At 41.1% G+C, this 20,241-nt stretch overlaps 2 protein-coding genes across 2 annotated transcripts; one reads left to right on the top strand and one right to left on the bottom strand.

Moving 5' to 3' along the window:
- Nucleotides 1-552: 552 nt before the first annotated feature.
- On the bottom strand, nucleotides 553-9,911 carry LOC135487815 (uncharacterized). The gene is made up of 9 exons (XM_064771912.1): nucleotides 9,823-9,911; nucleotides 7,841-8,072; nucleotides 4,552-4,670; nucleotides 3,529-3,592; nucleotides 2,808-2,921; nucleotides 2,127-2,223; nucleotides 1,701-1,789; nucleotides 1,249-1,362; nucleotides 553-759 (listed from the first exon to the last, which is right to left on the bottom strand). The coding sequence occupies exons 1-9, from the start codon at nucleotides 9,894-9,896 to the stop codon at nucleotides 577-579; spliced, it is 1,086 nt and encodes a 361-aa protein (XP_064627982.1). The 5' UTR covers nucleotides 9,897-9,911; the 3' UTR covers nucleotides 553-576.
- Nucleotides 9,912-9,957: 46 nt separating this feature from the next.
- LOC135487816 (uncharacterized) lies at nucleotides 9,958-19,725 on the top strand. The gene is made up of 8 exons (XM_064771913.1): nucleotides 9,958-10,262; nucleotides 12,282-12,403; nucleotides 13,184-13,232; nucleotides 14,304-14,435; nucleotides 14,931-15,027; nucleotides 15,833-15,921; nucleotides 16,662-16,772; nucleotides 17,173-19,725. The coding sequence occupies exons 1-8, from the start codon at nucleotides 10,098-10,100 to the stop codon at nucleotides 17,344-17,346; spliced, it is 939 nt and encodes a 312-aa protein (XP_064627983.1). The 5' UTR covers nucleotides 9,958-10,097; the 3' UTR covers nucleotides 17,347-19,725.
- Nucleotides 19,726-20,241: the final 516 nt, after the last annotated feature.

Genomic DNA, 20,241 nt, shown 5'->3' on the forward strand with positions numbered 1-20,241 from the left:
GTACATAAGGAAACTATTCGCTACAACAGCCACTTGAAGCTGACACAAAACTGACGCTGCTGGTCGTGCGCAATCACTTGGAAGCACTCCTTGTACATGTATCTCCGCCATTTAAATTATCATCGTGAACGCCGCAAACTGGAAACGAGGCGTTGACCTTCTTGTCATTGTCATAACGGAGTAATAGCAGACAGATGGGTGAACATGGTTTTGTCATATTTTTCTTTTGACCCTCTTTTCGCCACAATAACTAAAATAGATAGTGCTCAATATGTTGTTTGATGACCAATTGATTCAAAGGGACCTTCAGATTCCTTCCTTCTCTCCCCTCAGTCTGCATAGAGACAACGTTTTAAGATGTCCGCAATTTACCACACCGGCTGTCCGCACGTTGATGTCACGTTGCTGGTCCACGGTTCCAGACAGAGCGTTATGCATCGGTCAAAATAACTAATGATGATCACTGCATGGAGGGCTCACTCAGGTTCTCGTCGGCATTATAATCGAAATGGTGCGATAATTCAGTCAGTTTAAAAAAAGTTTAACAAAGTGTTTTACATTGGCAATCATATTTATTTAATATTCATAAGACATATTCAGTTTTTGAAGGAGGTAGTTCAATGATGTTATAGGTTCGTATTTATTCGATCCATCGAGGCACGTGATCATGACGTCATCATCCGGCTGACAAAAGAATACAACGGATCGCCGGATTTGTCGTGTCTTCATCTCCTCCTCTGGGATAAGCACCCGGTGTTTCTGAAAATACAAGTATACTTTGGTGCAAGGATCCCCGAAAAGCGAATTGTCGTCAAGTCGGGCGACATATCCTTGAAAGCGATTCGACTACATGTATATGCCAGGAGATACCATGGCGTAGCCAGATCAGTTTCACGGAGATAGCTAGATGATGTAGATGTGCCGACACGTGGCCGAATGTCCAATATGTACAGCATTTTACTAATATGACTAAATGAGCGACATCTGGCTAAATCTTACGGATTTTTACCCGTGCCATGACTTTGCAAAAGAAGGAAACAGGGAAAAACGCGTCCATCTTTCTTTCAACAATCCCAAACAATGAGGGGACGCAATCTGAAACGGAACACTTAAAAACTTCCACCGGCGTTATGTTGAAACACTCATGCTTGACATTGATGAAGGCCTAGTTTCATACCTCGAATATAGAGAGCAAATTGCAAATTGAGTAATAGTCACTGAAATCCACAAGGACATGAGCAGACTCACCGGGGCTGGTATCTGATCCATCGTCCACCTCTCCATCAGGTCTCCCGAGTTGATTAGGACTGCACCGGACATAGGCGTTGCAGGAATATACCTGCCAGACTTCTTCCTCTGAATCTGCAGTAACAACATCAAAGGAGTCAGAAATGAGAAGTAGAAATACGTGGCCTATCAAATTACTCGGATATGTATATATTGCGAGAGGATTCGTCAACTTCTATTCGCCTTCGATACATTTACAACTGATATACCAGTAGGCTGTACATGCTCATACATGTAGTTGTACATTGTATCACACACAAAATTCCAACCAGACATACATCTACCTTAAAAATTTCTCCCTGTTTTACCACGATGCAGACCACAATGCAATGCATTTTTTCTTCATTACCAGACGTGCATGTAGTACAATATACACTGCCCAGCACATTCAGCAATCATTGATAAATGTATACCTCCAATCCACCGACATTGTCCTGGAAGAGTAGCGTGATGCTCCCGTAGTCGGAGTGTTCTCCCAGTCGTAGCTGGCCAGGCTCGGGTTCTAAGAAAACAGAAGGAAGGATCTTACATCATTTGTGCCTGTGTCATAAAGTGGTGATATGCTAAATAGGTTAATTGATGTGCAGATCTAACTCTCGGGGTCTGAAATTAAAATGTCCAGGATCTCTTCAGACCTAATTAAAACTTCTTTCTTATTCAATTCTGAAGTGAACTACGTGATACTACAAAAAATAATCATGGGAGTCTGAATTTTCAACAAGTAATTCTGTGGCTACCTTCAATGTATATATATATAGCGTATCGAGTAAAAAGATTTGTAGATCACATTTGCAGAGCTATAGTGTTGATAAAACTTTGCTAATTTTACGTCACCCTACCTCCCTCCAATGGCGGATAATATAGACACCGCAATGTTGTTTGGTTCTTCGAGGTGTCACCCACAAAGCTGTGGGCATTGGCAAAATAATCTCCATCCTAAACCACAACAAAATATGATTTTAGTGATGAAACTTCCCGAGAAGAAAAAAAATACCTTTAGAGGTACGCCGTCCGTGAGCCGGGCAGGAAAATAGAAATACAAATTATACACAACGATGTGGTTCAGTAATCATGCATGGAACTTAGCTGAAACTTGGTATCAACAGTGTTCGCATAACAGCCTACAAAACGGCGATTATTTACGCAATTGGAAATGTTCAAAGTTAAAATTTTAACGAACGGCGCATGCCTTTTAGCACAGGGCAGGTTTCACAAGCCTCAAGAAGAGCTACAAGTACGAGGGACGAAGTACGTATTACAAACTACGGTATTTTTTTAATCAACGACATGATTTTGAAAATTTCTCGGGTCTCCTAAAACTAAGAACCGGTACAAAAGATAATATACGAGTGTCGCGTATAAAATGAAAGAGCATAGGACCGGATGACTCGTTTTTCGTACTTCGTCGCTCGTATACGGATTGCGAAACCTGCCCATCATTAGGTGACGGGTAACGAAAGAACGATTTACCGTTGTAGGGATTTTAGTTTCGACCGAACAAGTACATGAACTACACTAACCTCGGGTTTCAAAGCAATGCCTAAAACCTTCAGCACCCTGAGTGCTAGTTCTTTACACGCTGTAAAGAACTCGGCATTGGCCTCCTCCAGGAAGGGAACATCAGCGGGAAATTTCTGAAATGGATGTCATTTCGTTTGAATGTAATTTTGAAGAATTCTAACTATATTTAATGCGTTGGGATTCGTCAACGGCAACTGGTAAAGCCCGCTATAGTCCAGATTCAAAAGGTAATAAAAAAAAAGATTTTTCAAAGCATTACTGCAGCAACCGGCCTTTTCTCTCAAGACAATACGACCGGCATATAGTAGCTATCATCCAAACATTCTCTCGGGTGTGGTAACACACTGTGTATTGAATAAGCCATTGCATCACGTGGCGGACGGTACTCAGTCCCACCACCGAAAGTTGGCATCTCGCTATTTCATCTTTTTTTTTAACACATATTAAATACTTGATATTATCTCACAAATCATGAAAGTGCACGGTATAAAAACCGTACGCGCTACCAGGCTTTGGGATGAGGAGGATAAATTCCCGAGGCATTTCGTTTGTCATCCAAAAATTACTTTCTTCGTTGGGTAGGGGGCGAGGCCGGTCCATGGGTCCGGAGTGTATTGGGAGGTTAGCTTACCAAAATGTACCGGCGTAGTTTGGGGTCAGTAAACGAGGTACTGGTTATAATACAGTATATATACATACATGTACATGTCCAACACTTACCAATTTACTGTCCAAAGTGTAGTTGTATGCCTCTTTCAAGTCACCCGGTTTGCTCGGATCTATACTGGAAAGACATTGTCAAACTGAAGGCAAACAGTCAGTTCGATAATTGTGAATTTGCAAACAAATGCGCACAGTAATTTTCAAGGACAGGGAGTATGAGAAAACGTGCCCTCGGGCTAGTTAGAATACCAGGGAAGCCAAATTAGTCCCGTTAAAAAATCAAATTCGGTTATTATGCCTTATGGGCACAAATAAGATAATAAATAAATTTAATTGCATGCACATTACAAGTATACAATGCATATAATCTTCTGTTTAAGAGGTTGCGCCCCTCTCACTTTTAGAAGGGCACATTCTCTTGTAGAAATTCTGTTAATGTTTTAAGTCTAACATCTTCATCGCCACTCTAAATAATATTGAATTATGGTCGCGTCTATTTGGCAAGCCGATCGAACAGGCATCTTTTTTTGTCCTGTTTGGAGAGCCGCTTGCCAAACAGCACTAAAAAGCCACCCTGTTCGGCAAGCCGGGCAAAAATACTACCCTCTTTGGCGAGCCGGAGAGGTTACAACATGTTGGCCAATCAGAGAGCAGTAACGTCATATTCGAATTTATATGCGCATATTTAACAATGGCCGACTTCCCGCTCTCGATTCAATTTCTGTTACTAAACTCGGGTTTTGGTCAATAATCCATGAAGAAGCATGTACATGTAGGCCTACATGACTGTATGGATTTACAAAAAAAGTCATAAACATGATTTAACTGATAAGCATGTTAAATGCATTAGTGTGCATTTAAGGCGTTTCACTGTAACTCCAGTGTTGCTGACCGTGTTGCCACGAATGATAATGAGCTCCTGGATGGTTGAATATGCATGAGTTCGGCTCTCCATCTAGGGCAGAAAAAAGGCGCTGTTTGGTGAGCCGGGCTTGCCAAATAGTCACTTCCTTGAAATTATATCCATCTTGCATGTATTTTATAGCAACTAAGGTGATATAAGCGTCAAAATGAACTCACTGTTCCATTTTCATTGAGACCCAGCCATTGTTTCCCTCCTCTTTCCGCCGTTTGTACAGCTCCTTTCTGGCCACAGGCAGTTGGAAGAAGTCATTTGACTTGGATGTAATTTTATCAATCTGAAGGCAAGACAGATAAGAAGAGCCAACTCGCAAGGTCGGTTTCAGTAATCGATGACTGGTGGCCGGGTCCCAGCTTTTCAGTTTTTCGCCCAATCCTGAGATTGAACTGTAGACCATTTTGGGATGCATCCTTGGGCCAGCGCCAGCGTGCCAGTGCCTGTGCCAGTGTGCCAGTGCCAGGTATTGAACCCACCCATTGGATGTGACTGCACGGATATAGAAGTCCTTGGATGGCAATGGGGCAATGGCCTTAGGCCATGGGACGAGTGGCAAAAATGTGTCTAGAAAAAGGATTCCGTTTGACAATTTAGCGGGCAAATTGAAAACAGTTGTTTTTGGGTAATATGGGGGTGCTGATTTCAAAAATCAATTTTTCGCCCGCGTAAAGTTGCACATTAAGTCAGAAATGAGACCCTTAATAGGAACCAATGGTCCCAAAGTAGGGGTCAAAAAGTTGATGTCATCGAAACATGTCAACATGGGTATCAAAATGAAGGTCTATGGGGTAACTTTAACATTGCATAGTTTTTGGCCCCCTTAACGAACCGTGGGACCCCCCAGGGAGGGTCAAAAAGGGCAAAAGTGGTAACTTTGACGCTGTCCCACGATCTTCATCGGGACTATAAATGGATAAAAACTGTTTTATTTGACAGTAATCGTATAGACCTTCAAAATGATACCCATGACAACACTCTCGGGGTAAGGGTTGCCGAGATAGTAATTTTGACCCCTTTTTAGGCTCCAAATTTAAGATCTCGAAAACCTTTTGCCCAAGGGTGTCGTCATGGGTATCTATGAAAAGGTCTCTGTGAGTACTGTCGAATAAAACAGTTTTTATCCACATGCGGTGCCCATGAAGCTCATGGGAGGCGGTCAAAGTTTCCACTTTTGCCCTTTTTGACCCTCCCTGGGGGGTCTCACGGTTCGTTAAGGGGGCCAAAAACTATGCAATGTTAAAGTACCCCCATAGACCTTCATTTTGATACCCATGTTGACATGTTTCGATGACATCAACTTTTTTACCCCTACTTTGGGACCATTAGGCCCTATTAAGGGTCTCATTTCTGACTTAATGTGCAACTTTACGCAGGAGAAAAATTGATTTTTGAAATCAGCACCCCCATATTACCCAAAAACGACTGTTTTCAATTTGCCCGCTAATTTGTCAAACGGAACTTCACATTTTTCACGCTCGTCCCATGGCCTACCTCAACTGATATAAAAATAGCCTTGTGTGCCTTGTGTGTATTGTTAAAGGGAATGGCCCGCCAAAAAATGGGGAGTTTTGGACGGCCCGGTCAAAACCTTAGGCGGGAATAAGGTTTCATTGATAAATATAAGGAGTTTCAAGGCCCCCAAATCACTTGTAAGGTTCAATAGATAGTGGCCTTTCATTGGTTTACCGTCTGGGTATCATTTACATACTCTCATTTTGAAAAATATGACAATATTTACGATCACGTTATTGATTTTTGCAACATTTTCGGTAACGCGCCCCTTGCGGATCTGTAAGGTACCATTCGGATGCTTGAAAAATGCTTCGTCTCGTCGATTCGCTCGCGGATAAACGCATCAGGTAGACTGCAGCAACTTTTAATTGTTGGAGACAGAGAAGGAAGGAATATGATTATCAGTTTGATGAAAACTTTGCAAAGTTTCTCCTTGGGACTCGAAATCCATACTAATATTCTCTCCATTTTCCATTTTCTCCTCTCTCCAACTCACTACTATCGCTATTGACTGCGTAACATACACTAACATTCTTTCGCTATCATTGCTAACTTCATTTACTAGAACACTGGCCTCTTTGTAGCCGATTATGTAACCCATAGTGGAAACACCTGACAGCGCCGCCCGGCATGATCCACGTGCTACTGGCATATTTATAACTCGTAGTAAATAAGGTTGTAAAAATATGCAAATGAGATGCCGTATATGGAAACCATGACGTCACTAAGCAGTTCTTATTTCTGCTACGGGTGGCGCTGTTGCTTGCTTCTGGAGGCGCTATTCAACCTCTTTAACTGTTTTGGTCAGCATGCAAAAGGTTATCAATAGAGCTACAGTGGAACCCCGGTAACACGACCACTCATGGGACCGTGGTCGGAGTGGTCGTGTTACCGGGGTGGTCGTGTTAGCGGGGTTGGGAATCCCCAGACGAAATACATGATTATTTTTCCCGCCAAAATTGCCGACTGCAAAATTGCCGACTCCATGTACCCGACTGTTTGTGACGATTGAAGTAAACTTGTCGTATGAATCCACGTGAATGATGAGTTGAGTATGCTACAGTTTTAATCAAATCTATTTTCAGTCAAAATATTTAAAGAAATATAAAATGATACTCTAGTAAATCAACCAAGTTCTCCATATCATAAAACATTCAAACGTCTCGCAAGCTTGTTATTGTCATAAGTGTGGTCTTCAAACTACCCGCCGTTTATTATAAGTTCATATGCAAATCACGCAAATCACATGATTTTGCTGCTGCTGAGTGCGCATGTCTGGTACTGAACTGGCTCAGTAATGAAAACAAACCATGAAAACGTCAGAAAAGGAAAGTTTATTTATTCATTTACACTTATACAATTGATCATACCTGCAAAATCACATTGTATTTTTTGTTTTCATATGTATTCCCATGGCCATTGTCCCCGTCTCAACAAAGCTTGGCAGCGAGGTGCTAATTACTATGCCGCGGTCGCGACCGATTACGGCAATTAGGCCTGGTGGTCGGGTTAGCGGGGTTGATTTTCAGTTTGGGACCGGCCAAGCCAGTGGTCGCGGTCGGGGTACCGGGGTGGTCGTCTTAGCGGGGGTCTCTTCATGGTAATTAGAGAGGAAACCATTCGGGACCGGAGAATCGTGGTCGCGTTAGCGGGGTGGTCGCGTTAGCGGGGTGGTCGCGTTACCGGGGTGGTCGCCAACCGGGGTTCCACTGTATTTCAATTTAGGTTATGTTTATGGTGTGTGTATATTTAGATAATAGGCACGTGACGCTTCGTGTGACTTGGCTAAAAAGTATTTGGAAAATAGACCCTGGGAGATTTTAGAGTAGCAAGACTAGTTACATGTATTTTAAGAGAAGATTCAGGTTTTCACCATTTTTGCTTCGAGTACTCACATGTCATACATGACAGACAATACATACACGACTACAAACTCACCAATGCCTGGTCTATACCATGGTTCTCCAGATAAACGAATCCATATTCTTTGAATGCTGCTCCGACCGCCTCAGCCACTGCAAGAACCTCATCACCGTATGTACCTTTGCTTGTAGAGGAAAGCCAGTGAGGTCCACATGCTCCAAAATCTACCACAGGGATGTTGTCAGCAGCCATCGTACACTTTACACAAGCCGAACAGGCGGAGTGCCCTGGAGTGCCCTGGAGTGCCCTGGAGAAAATCGTCGGGATTGTAATAGAATTCTACGGAAGCGTATTAGTGCCAAGTAAAAAAAAAGTTTTGGTATTAATGAAGAATTTTTTTTATCACGTACGTACGAGATAGTATTTTTTCCTTTATGCCAGAAACTTTTTCTTTTCACTTGGCACTAATACGCTTCCGTATGTTCATGACCATTATTCCCGACAAAAAACTTCTCTCACTAAGCAGCCTGGTTTGTCTCATCAGCGACAGTGGCGCTCAACACTATACCTACTTGGATCTAAATATAGATTTTATGAGAAATTACTTTCCCCACAAAATTGGTGGACAGCGGAACTTTAGGGACATCAATGTTTGTCATTGACTTTGAAGGAAAAGCATTTGGGAAAATTAAAGATTGGAAATGACAAATCTAGAATACGAGATTTCATGTATTAGGTCAATGCTCTGCCAGAGGTATTTTCTCCCGATGGGAACGAGATTTAGTAAACCGGTTTCACACTGTGGTGTCCTTTATCGATCTTCTAAGTTCTAAGGCTCTAAATGAATCCTGAAGGAGAACCCTCATTGTGTCAAATCAATAATATAAATGAGAATTTAAAATCTTAAGCCATGATGAAATACAGAAAACCCCACGGTGTAAAAATAGTTTGACATCACAAGGCTAGCCAACCAATCAGGCCATTGTTTCGTCAGCGATCACGTGTGGAGTCACATAATATACACTTTCCAGAAATGGGGCGCTGAGTGTCCGAAATAGTGATGTCATAAGGGGAAACTTATGGGCCTTATGGTGGAGGGACAAAGGAGATAGTCATGGTTGACCAACACACTTGAATGCCTTTGATGACGGACAAGGGGGAAAAAGTTAGTTCCAATGCAAGCCACCAATTTCGGGAAGCATGTTATCGTCTGCTGCTCCTTCATTCAAACATGGCCGATACCAATATCCCCGTCGTAGAATTCTCTTGCTGCCGTCTTGGGACCCCACCCCTGAATTCTGATGGCAAAGTTCTTGAAGTGGTGAAGCAGATTAAGGAAGCGTTTAATGATTCTGGATTCGTCTACTTGAAGAACCATGGAATAGACCCATCTTTGGTAAGTGACAGTTGAGTTCCACTGCCCCGATTTCGTCATATTGAGGCTTGAAGCCTTTCAATCACGCTGGAAATTCTGATCTTAGACTCCTCCGCAACGATTTGAGTTATGATTATATATTAGCGATAAAAAGGGCGCAGGAAATGACCAAATGCAATAATAAGACGACACTGCGTTGTGAGTGCTCAATGATCAACCAAATCAGGATTCTGCGAATGTACATGTAAACCTTTGATTTAGGCACCAATGACGGGCATAGGTTTAGGAGAGGGTCAGTTTTTGGACACACATTGTGGGTTTTTTCGCGTTTTACCTCACATGTACACAATGTACATGCAGCCTGTCAGGAGTTGTGAATCATTCTTAAAGGCCTACGTCGTTGGTTCAAATATTGAAAATTTCCTATTGCTTAAAAACGTTCTGCCATTGTGACGATTTACAAATACTAGTGTAGTAATGACTAGTATAGTTATGTACCAAGTTAATATAATAAACTGCACCACATCATTGTGTATAACTGCATTCACGCTCTATTTTCCTGGACCATCAGTAATTACGAACGGCGTACCACTTAAATGTAGCATCCATCTTATATCGGGCGGCCATAAAACAATCTTGAAAGCTCGATAACTGTAAAAAAATAAGTTATTGAACGTCGTACCATTTTTGCTCTTGACCGTGTGATATTGATAACCTGTCTTCGTTTTGATAGCCTCGATCCACTACGCTGTACATCGAGCCTATGTGCAATCTCGAAAAAAGCCAGGAATTCCAGCCCAAAAACATTTAAGCAACGGTTTAAAAATAGTTTGACATCACAAGGCTAGCCAACCAATCAGGCCATTGCTACGTCGGTGATCACGTGTGGAGTCACATTATATATGTCAGAGCTACAGATCGGAGTTATCAGATCGTCTGCTGCTCCTTCATTCAAACATGGACGATGCCAATATCCCCGTCGTAGATTTCTCTTGCTGCCGTCTTGGGACCCCACCCCTGAATTCTGATGGCGAAGTTCTTGATGTGGTGAAGCAGATCAAGAAAGCGTTTAATGATTCTGGATTCGTCTACTTGAAGAACCATGGAATAGACCAATCTTTGGTAAGTAACAGTTGAGTTCCACTGCCCCGATTTCGTCATATTGAGGCTTGGAGCCTTTCAATCACGCTGAAAATTCAGATCTTAGACTCCTCCGCAACGATTTAAGTTGTGATTATTTATTAGCGATAAAAAGGGCGCAGGAAATGACCAAATGCAATAATAAGACGACACTGCGTTGTGAGTGCTCAATGATCAACCAAATCAGGATTCTGCGAATGTACATGTAAACCTTTGATTCAGGCACCAATGACGGGCACAGGTTTAGGAGAGGGTCAGTTTTGGGACACACATTGTGGGGTTTTTTTCGAGTTTTACCTAACATACACACATTGTACATGCAGCCTGTCAGGAGTTGTGAATCATTCTTAAAGGCCTACGTCGTTGGTTTAAATATTGAAAATTTCCAATTGCTTAAAAACGTTCTGCCATTGTGACGATTTACAAATACTAGTGTAGTAATGACTAGTATAGTTATGTACCAAGTTTTAGCTAATTCCCAATATAATAAAATGCACCAGCTCGATACCTGTAAAATAATGAATTATTGAACGTCGTATGATTTGCTAGCTTGGAGATTGCCTTAAAGTGAAAATGTACGACGCAGTATTACGATTCGGCGAATCTGGTAGTGGCTGGAAACCGTAAGGATTCGGTGAAAGCGCAAGTGCAACTTGGGATTCCCAAATGGACAAAACGTTGGAGGGAAAGAGGAATTCCCGATGGTAAAAACTGACAAGGTCACAATTCGGTTTCGGCGAAGGTTGGAGTATCTGGGGAATCCCAAGAGGCAAAACTGCCCATTTTTCCCTAGGATTTCTAAGAATTGATTCCCCGAATGTGAGACTCGACTGGGTATTCCCGGCGAGGAAACCTTACCATAAGAATTCAGCGAAATGTGGCCAGAAACAACGCTGTAGCAATTCGTCGAATGTGGGGAATCCCAAGAGGCAAAACTGCCCATTTTCCCCAGGATTTCCAAGAATTGATTCCCCGAATGTGAGACTCGTATGGGTATTCCCGGCGGTCTGGTCAGTTCCATAGACTGTCCCGAGTTGGCGCCACCGGCCGATAGCCTCGGGGTGGCAGTAGCCGGACTCGGAAAAAGAGTCTGGCTTGTAGAAGCGACTGTCTGAAGTGAGCGCTTGTTTTGTATTAAACTAGTCGTCAATAAAGTCAAGAATACCGAATTCTAAAAGTTTATGTTAAGTAAGTTCCCGGTTAACCGGCAAGCAGAAAGGCCGGACGTTTTAAAACCTTACCATAAGAATTCAGCGAAATGTGGCCAGAAACAACGCTGTAGCAATTCGTCGAATGTGGGAGCGGTTGAATGGTTGTCCGTGGTGAAAAAGACAAACATTTTCTCTAATAAATTGGCATGGGGTTTACCTAGCCAGGGGGATAATTCCCGTCTTTGCCACAATGACGCCGCCACTTGTAATGTAGTATCACACCAACGCTGATCTCTGATAATGATTTTCGCTACTGTTGCGAGGTAGTTTTGGAATAGGCTAGTGAATTTCAGGCAGGCCTATATGGTTACAGGCCGTTCCGGAACACAGTGCATTGTTTATTGCAATCAACGATTTTTCAATTATCCGGTTGGGAGAAGTCACGGTCCTGCTGGAAGCCATTTTGTAGGAAAAAACAACATATCTCATACCAAGGTTGTCCCTTTTAAAAGGTTTCTTAGTTCCTGTTTGAAATACAAATTTCAAATTCAAATTCAAAGCAGTTTATTGAGCCAGATGAATACTACATTCATATAGGTTTGGAAAATACAATAAACTGGTGCGGGATAGAGAGAAGATGCAGAAGAAAGTAAAACAGGCAGGGATCTGTCTTAGGAAATGTACCCTGACCATCAGCGTGCGGAGGTGACGTGACTACAAATGATAATTAAAACAAAGCGTTAGAATCTACAGAGAAATCATATACATGTAACACTAACAGCAAAATAAATGCGTTATAAAATAATACATGTTATTAACATATACATGTACATTATAACACTTGTTTCAGGTGGACGCCGCAAGGTCAGTATCACTTGATTTCTTCATGCTGCCGAATGAGAGGAAGCAGCGCTACAGACGACCTGGAGACAAGGCTGGCACCGATGGCTGGAAGCCTATGCCAGGAGAGAAGTAAGTACACTCACCCCATACCTTAATTAATTTTTACAGTCGAGGTATACGACTCGGTACGTAGATGCTACATGTAGTTTATAGCCAACCCCATAAGACTTCGTTCCTGAAAAATGGTGGCCTCCCATTGTGCGGTAGCCTTGTTTAATGGCGGACTACACTCTTATCCTGACCCTCTACTCCATTTTACAATGAAAGATATTCGTTTCTTCGCTCAGTGTCACCATCTTCTGAAATGTTATGGTCACATTCGCTGTTCCTTTAGCTGTCTTAGAAACTCTGGAATATGGACGACGTCAAAAAACGTTACACCCGCATACATGACGTGTATTTGCCCTTACCAGTGTAGGCCTATGGACCCACTTGAAAACTGTTTCGCGGGGGTCGATAAGCCCTGGTAACCCTTTGATAAAACAGCAGAACGAAGCAAATGTGGGCCCAGGTGCGAGCGGACTTTATTCAAAGTATAGACTGGGGAGGCCTGAATTCTTTTACATGCGCGGTATAAGGGGCAAAAAAATGTAACTTTGTTGTCAACCAAAATAATTTCACGTGGCTTTTTTACAACTGCAGTGTATTATGGCTGTCCGCTTGAAATTGATCAGAAAATTGTTGCATGAAGTATACATGTATTACATGTTTTACATTTAGGGGAACCGACAGGCAGGCATCGGTTTATTTTACATCTGCAGTGTCATGGCTGTTAGCTTAAATTTGATCAGAAAATTATCATATGAATATACGTGTATATACATTTACACGTTACTTTCTATGTTTCAGGGGAACCGATATCAAAGAGAATTACAACTATACGCAGTACAGCAAAGCGGTAAGTCCGGTAACAGAAAGAGTGTACATGTACACTTGAATCCAAATCTGGTATTTAGGTTTTAACCGATAATTTTGATATATGTAATGACATCGAGGTCGAAAAGTTTTTGTCCACATGATAAGAAATAAATAACAATTTTTTTCGTAAATTACAAAATTAAGGCCGAATATCACACCACCTACATCAAGGTCGACACTCCTTAAGGTCGACACTTACAGGCGAAGTTTGAACAAACGTCTGGTGCACAGTTATACCAACTAGCGAGCGGTTGTGAAGAACGTACATTTTAAAATGTGTGATATTATATGTATGAGCAAATATAGATTAGAGAAGAAAGTTTAACTAGCTATCGGTTAGAAAGACTAGCATTTAGTTCTAATTTTGAATATAGGGGGCTTTTGGGAATTGAATTTGCCCTAATTCATTAACCGTTGAACTTATCGGATTGCTTCAGCCCGAATTATTTCATCACTTCCCCATACTAAATATTCCCCACAAACACAATGTGTCAATCGGGCTGATTAAAAATTTATTTTTTTGAAAAATCGAAAAAAGGCTGAAAATGGAGAATATATGAATTTGCATAGTTTTGCCCTTTCACTAAAATCAAAATAGCTCAGTTATTATAGCAAGTATTATGATGAGAGAGGTATCATTTTGTTTGTATTGGTCGTGCCTTTATTGGCAACCCTTGCAAATAGCTGGGGTCAGAGCACCATGCGATTTAACATCATGTATTTATGGGGTTAATTTGAGTTATTCATTCTTCTTTAATCCATACTTGGAATGAGCAATAAAAGTCAGGAAAAAAGTGTTTCTCCACGACAGTTTGTTTTTCATCGGCAACGCGTGACCACTCGACGCGATTCGGAAATTTGAGACAACACCGCAAATGAGATAATGGCTGATATTTATAAAAGACTAGTAAATGCTTTTACTTTAAACTTCATGTACATTTACACTAGCCATCTCTGTAGAAAACTGTAGTAAAAGCATTTACTAGTCTTTATAAATATTAGCCATTGTCTCATGGTTATTTGAAGTTTGAATTTTGTGACTAAATTTCAGACCTGGCCGGAAGACGGTGGCGCTGATGTCCCTACCTTCTGTGCAACCAATGCCAAGTTCTTCGAGGCGTGCTCAGGGCTGTCGCTGAAGGTTCTGCAAGTTCTCGGAAAAGCGTTCATCCTTCCCCCATCGGTAGGAACATCATTGTTAGAAATCTTATTAAGAAAAATGGCCTTCCAACTTCCAACGCTGTACATTCAGCGTAATGTAAAGAACACTTTCAGTATGATTTCATCCTTCAGATTTGATGCAGTGTTGCCATCAAAATCCAAGATCACTGCCAAAAAATCCTAAATAGACGGCCTGCGAAAATAAATTGCGGCCATTTTGGAAAGGCCTTTTCACAGGCAGCGTAACTTTACCATGACATTAACCAAAAGCGTTCAAAATAAAATGAACACTGGAAGAAATGGACAACTTCAAGTAAATTGCTCGAATAAGCTTGCATGTTTTTTTTACTTTTATGCCATGGTAAACATACGTTACCTGTGGAAAGGGCCTTTTCAAAATGGCCGAAATTTATTTTCGCAGGTTGTCTACGGATGAATTATAAATATGTCTGGCTTTCTTTCATGTGACTTCGGGTATCTGAAGTAATCTGAAGTTGATAGCATGCACTTGTTTTAGGACGAAGAATTCTTCGCAAAATCCCATCAAAATATGGGTCACTATGACAAGAATAGGACGAGACTCAAGAGTATATACTACCCACCATTGCTGGAAGGTACGTTGTGGTAAAGGCAACAAATGATCACCGCTTTAAGGGTGTTACTCGGTTCCGAAAGTAAATGTCACTGTCCTTTTGGGCTGCTGTGCGAAAATTACACGGCTGGTGATTTCAAAACTTGGGTTTTCCTAAATTTAATTTTGCGACCCAAGAGGATTTTCACATTTCAGTAATCATTGTTACGAATTTTTTTGTGTTTTCGTGTAAATTTGTAAGAGGAGAAGGTGCATTGTCAGTGCTTCGGCTGCAATTTGAGTCTCCTATAAGTTGACAGGCGGGCAAGAAGACGTTTAGAAGAAAATAAACGAGTGGGGATAACGGCCTGGGGAAACAGTATGAGGGCTTATTACTGTCTCCTGAAGTAGTTAGGTCAGGGAGAAAGGTCCTCATAATATAAGAACTTCGTACGTATGGATGAAACGGCATTTGAGGAAGGACAGCTTTCCCCGAGTTCACGCAGCTGGTTCTCTTTACTTTTGGTCCATTCCATGGTGGCTACCACTTTGTTTAAATCACATGACTACACGTAGATCTGGTGATTTACAGCCTATTGGTGATTGGTGAAAACTCGGCAATATCTCGGTAATACACCAAGAGAAATTGACTTTGCATTTATTTCGTTAACATCTCGGTAACAAATGATGCCAGACATTCATGCTCTGTGCACACTGTCAATAATTTCAGCAACGCAGCACCTGGTCACCATGTTACCGAGAATGTCACCGAAAATGTTGACAGTGTCTACAGACCTTCAACCAGCACATCTGCCATTCTCTCCCTTATTATGTTTTCTTTCATCCAGCACCTCAACCTGGCAAAGTAAGACTTGCTGAACACAAAGATTTCGGCACCATTACGTTACTCTTTCAAGACAATATTGGTGGACTCGAGGTAAACTGCATTAAAATTAATTTAGTATCGCCAAGTGCCTTTGTACTTGTATTCGCTCTCATTGGTAGAACAACGATGGGAAAGTGAAATGGCGCTGGTGTACCATGATAGAAAGACGAGAGGTCCGCTAAGTCCAAGTGCTCAACATGTCAGTATGGAGGTTTGTCAGAGGGCGGTATGAAAATTAATGTTTGGTGTACAAACGTTTTATTCTTGGTACATGTATGAAAAAGGTCTCTTCATTAACCATTTGTCAACAACGCAGCAAATTATTATTACAAATTTTCCAATCACTGAAGGTAAAAGTGGCATTTTTCAATTGAATAAGGCTTTTCTTATCCCAAACAATTTTGATACCGCTCCGTACTCTTTATGTTGGACACCATTGGAATATTCTTGTCGTTCTGTATATGACGACACTCCAGTTCCATCTATATAAGCTCAGTTTAAGAGCTCTCCATATTAAATGTTTTTTAAGTGTTTCCGTTTTTGAGTTTCCCCCCATTGCTTGGGAACGCTGAAAGACATGTTGACATGGTGTTATCCCCTATAATGTAAATTAAGGTCATGGTCTCTCTAGCTGTATGGAAACACTGAAATAAGGTAAACACCTACAGATGTTTCAACGGAATCTATTTATTTAGGATATACCCGTATTTGATTGAGAGATTCTGTGGTCAATGATGATACAGTCGTTGATTCGCTATTAAAAAGTGATAATTACATCTTTTAAAATTTAGATCGAGCTGAAATCTGGCGAGTACAAGGCAGTGGTACCAGAGCCTTGCACTATCCTGGTCATGGCTGGCCAACTCATGGAGAGGTGGACTGCCGATAAAATACGGGCTCCGGTAAGCTACTGACTTCTGTTTATAATACTACATCAGCAACAGATTGCCAACATTACAAGTGTTACACTTTGATGTAAATCTTCAACGGGTTTCAGCCAACACAAATAATATTTGTGGCTCACACTAATAAGAACCTCTAAGTGGTGCATGAAATGTGTGCAGAATTATTAAAACTCTTTATAATCTAAGATGACTCGGATCTTTCAATCTAATTTTGAAATAAAGATTATGACGTGGCACCATCACATGACTGGGACGTTGCCCTTCGGGTCATTAGTCAACGAATGCTGGGGTATTCGCGTTCAAAATGCTTTTGTATTCATGTGCCGTGTGTTGCACAACAAAAAATGCATGTATTTTCCATATCGAAAATGTCAAACTTGGTCAACCTTTTTTTCAGAGACATCAAGTTCTTATTCCGATGAAGGAATATCAACTGAAAAATGGTCGCCAGTCCTTGGCGTTCTTTGCTCATCCTGACAATGATGTCACGATCAGCTGCCTGGATGGGTCGAATAAGTACGAGCCTATCAATGCACTGGATTGGAAAGAGTCTGCAGGGAAGGCGCATTGATGGATTTAAGTGCATCCATTGATGTATGCAATTAAGCTGAGCCCGCCATGCATATTTGCATACACGATATCTGTAGATGAACGTAGTGATTTAAATTATTTTACTGTCTTTGCTCGTGACATGGCCGACAACATCTTTGCATACGAATGGGTTAACATACATTATTTCACCTATTTTACATAAACGGACGACTTCAAAAGCCTTTAGAAAACTATTTTTCGCATCTTAGAAGACAACGAATCGTTCTATCGAGTTTCGTTGGGCTTCCGATAACGACGACCTTCCTGATTCTCCGGAATGAGTTAGAATTGATGTTCATTGGACTAACCTCGACATTCGCCCGGATGACCGTTTTCTAGTGTGCTATCCGAAATAATTTGAAATGAGCGCATTATGGGGGGGGGGGATCAAGTTACAAACTTTAGTATATAGACTTGTTGCAATTATAGATTCATTTGAATGCACACCGTTTGGCAGTTCTAAGGCGATGTGTGAGGATATTTTACATAAGTCCACTGAGTAAATGTTTGTGTATGGTACCTGTTCATGTTTACATGTGCGAGTATGTATCTTTATTTATATATAGTGTTCTATCACCTATGGTAATGGTTGATCATTAAGAGTGTTCTAACGTTTTTTTCACATGTGTATGTACATGTAAGGACGTTTGACAGTACCTCCGTGGTACATATGACACGAATAGGATGTTAGATATGTATATCATGATTGCGTATGTAGTTTCAAAAACGTATATGTTTATGGTAATTCGCATATATTTTAACTCAAAGTGCCATAATAGGAAAATGTTCGACACAAGTTCCTTACTTTAATTCTGTAGACTAGACCGGGCTTATCAAAACATGTATGTGTGAAGACATGTCATTCTATCTCGGATCGCTGTATCTGCAGTCCATTTCCTGAGTGGTGAAAGCAAAAAAGCCGGAAAATGGTTAGTAACATGGATTTGACTCATTTTGGCTTAATGGCGCTCGTTCTTGGCCATGCGTTGTCCGATTCCGGCTGAAGTAGGTGTTTACAGCATGGGGATTCATGTCTTACACGTACGAACAAAGTGATTTCTTACCTGTCTTTCTTCATCGTGCAGTCTAACACAGCATAAAAGCTCCGCACCGGTGTAAGGTTGTAAAGGCATCTTACATAAAAGCCATTTGTCGCTAGCGGGATTAAGTTCCTGGCTGTTCGGCGCTTGCGGACGCTGGTTTCTGGACTGACACTGTCTTCACCTTCTGTGTTTTGAAGAGCCGTTTTCTCATCAAAAATGGACTAGATAATTATCTAGTCTCTGACAGCTTAAAAGGTTACGGCGTTCATAATCGCTGATGATCCAGAACTTCAAAAATAAAAATGCAGTTATATACAATGTAAAAGTGCAATTATCATGCTTGCAAATGTATTGAAACTTGGTTTAATATATTATTTTATTATTTGTAAAGCTGTATAGAAAACGGCAATACTGATATTAATTTTTCGTACATATTTACGCAATAGGAACTTGTCAAATTCAAATATTAATATTTAATTTTTTTATCGAACGGCGGAGTCATAAAGCTTTGACTGTGATTATTGATTATTTATATATATACATGTATCATTGTTGGTTAAAGGGAAGCTATGGGAATAAATTGATGCAGCAAAATCAAATATTTTTTTAAACAAATACATACCAAGTTACATGACAAACAAATACACTACACCAAGGATATGATGAATATTCCTAGATAGTGCAGAAAATTGCATTTAATAAGCAGTTTGCGGGAGCCATGTTTGTTCAAATCTCCCGGGCGAATGACGTCATGGATGCAGTGTGGTTTTTCCATCAAGGCGAGTACTACTTGTTTCCACTAAGTTTCCAGACCTTTTTCTGCCCTGGTACCTTGGCTCAAACGCATAGGGAACTAGACCTGCTCGTTCTTCTGCTGATGCACGGTTGTAATCGAAGGATTCATCGCCGGACGTCGACGAAATCGAAGAACTGTCATCTGTCATTTCGCTGTCATTCCAAGCATTCGCCATTGTTCGAACAGCTGATTGTCACAATGGCTGCATCCATGACGTCATTGGCTCTCCGTTTGGAGGAGAAACTAGATTAAAATCCACCAAGATGGCGGCATACTTGATTAAAAAATAAGCAATTAAAATCATCCATTTCACTTATTAATGTTTGTTTATTTATAAAACCAAGAGCCACAGTTGTTGTTAAGAATACGCAGTTTACGTAGATGTTAAGGTTGTAACTGTTGGTCGAATGGGAAATCATTCCCATAGCTTCCCTTTAAATTGTATAAGTCATTTTGTATGCGTGTTTTCCTGTAAATAAATTTGATTTGAATGCTTAGGCAATAAATCACACCAACCCAATGCACATGCCTTGTGAAGTTAATGCAATATCGCGTCTAATGTTGGTTCCCGCCGTACACCGCGCGAGTTGGCAGACGTACACGCGGACGTCGGTATCATGAAAACCACCATGTTTATCATGGCAACGGTACTGGTGGTAAATACCGACGGTAAGTGCGGGCCACTTTGCATGTCGGGTACCAAATAGAATCGCGTCAAATCCGTCACACATCGAAAAATCACATTCAGAGGAAACCTACCGCCTTTGCCCCGTTTAAACTAAGCAAAACTGCGAATTCGCATGCACAAGTGCTTTGTTCACACCGTGCAACAGTCAAATAATGCAAATATACATCGGATGTGAAATTTATCATGCGAAGTGGCGTCAAACCGCATTCAGTGTAAACCTGTGTGTGGGCCCAAAGTTTGTAATGTCACGTGGAAAGTTCATTCGAAATAGGTCAAATATTCGTTGTTTTCAGTGGTCAACGACTATTTTGATAATTTTAAAAGTGCCAACGCATTTTAATGTAGATG

Source organism: Lineus longissimus, chromosome 5 (assembly GCF_910592395.1).
Source record: "Lineus longissimus chromosome 5, tnLinLong1.2, whole genome shotgun sequence".
Classification (NCBI taxonomy): Eukaryota; Metazoa; Nemertea; class Pilidiophora; order Heteronemertea; family Lineidae; genus Lineus; species Lineus longissimus.

Bases quoted from the DNA above. Each gene is read 5' to 3' on its own strand.
- LOC135487816 (XM_064771913.1), top strand. From the start codon at position 10,098: ATGGACGATGCCAATATCCCCGTCGTAGATTTCTCTTGCTGCCGTCTT. The intron at 13,233-14,303 runs GTAAGTCCGGTA...ACTAAATTTCAG, and splicing joins ATACGCAGTACAGCAAAGCG to ACCTGGCCGGAAGACGGTGG. The intron at 15,922-16,661 runs GTAAACTGCATT...TTTAAAATTTAG, and splicing joins ACAATATTGGTGGACTCGAG to ATCGAGCTGAAATCTGGCGA.
- LOC135487815 (XM_064771912.1), bottom strand. From the start codon at position 9,896: ATGTACAGCGTAGTGGATCGAGGCTATCAAAACGAAGACAGGTTATCA. The intron at 8,073-9,822 runs GTACGACGTTCA...GATTTTCTCCAG, and splicing joins CACGGTCAAGAGCAAAAATG to GGCACTCCAGGGCACTCCAG. The intron at 3,593-4,551 runs GTGAGTTCATTT...ATGTCTTTCCAG, and splicing joins GTCTCAATGAAAATGGAACA to TATAGATCCGAGCAAACCGG.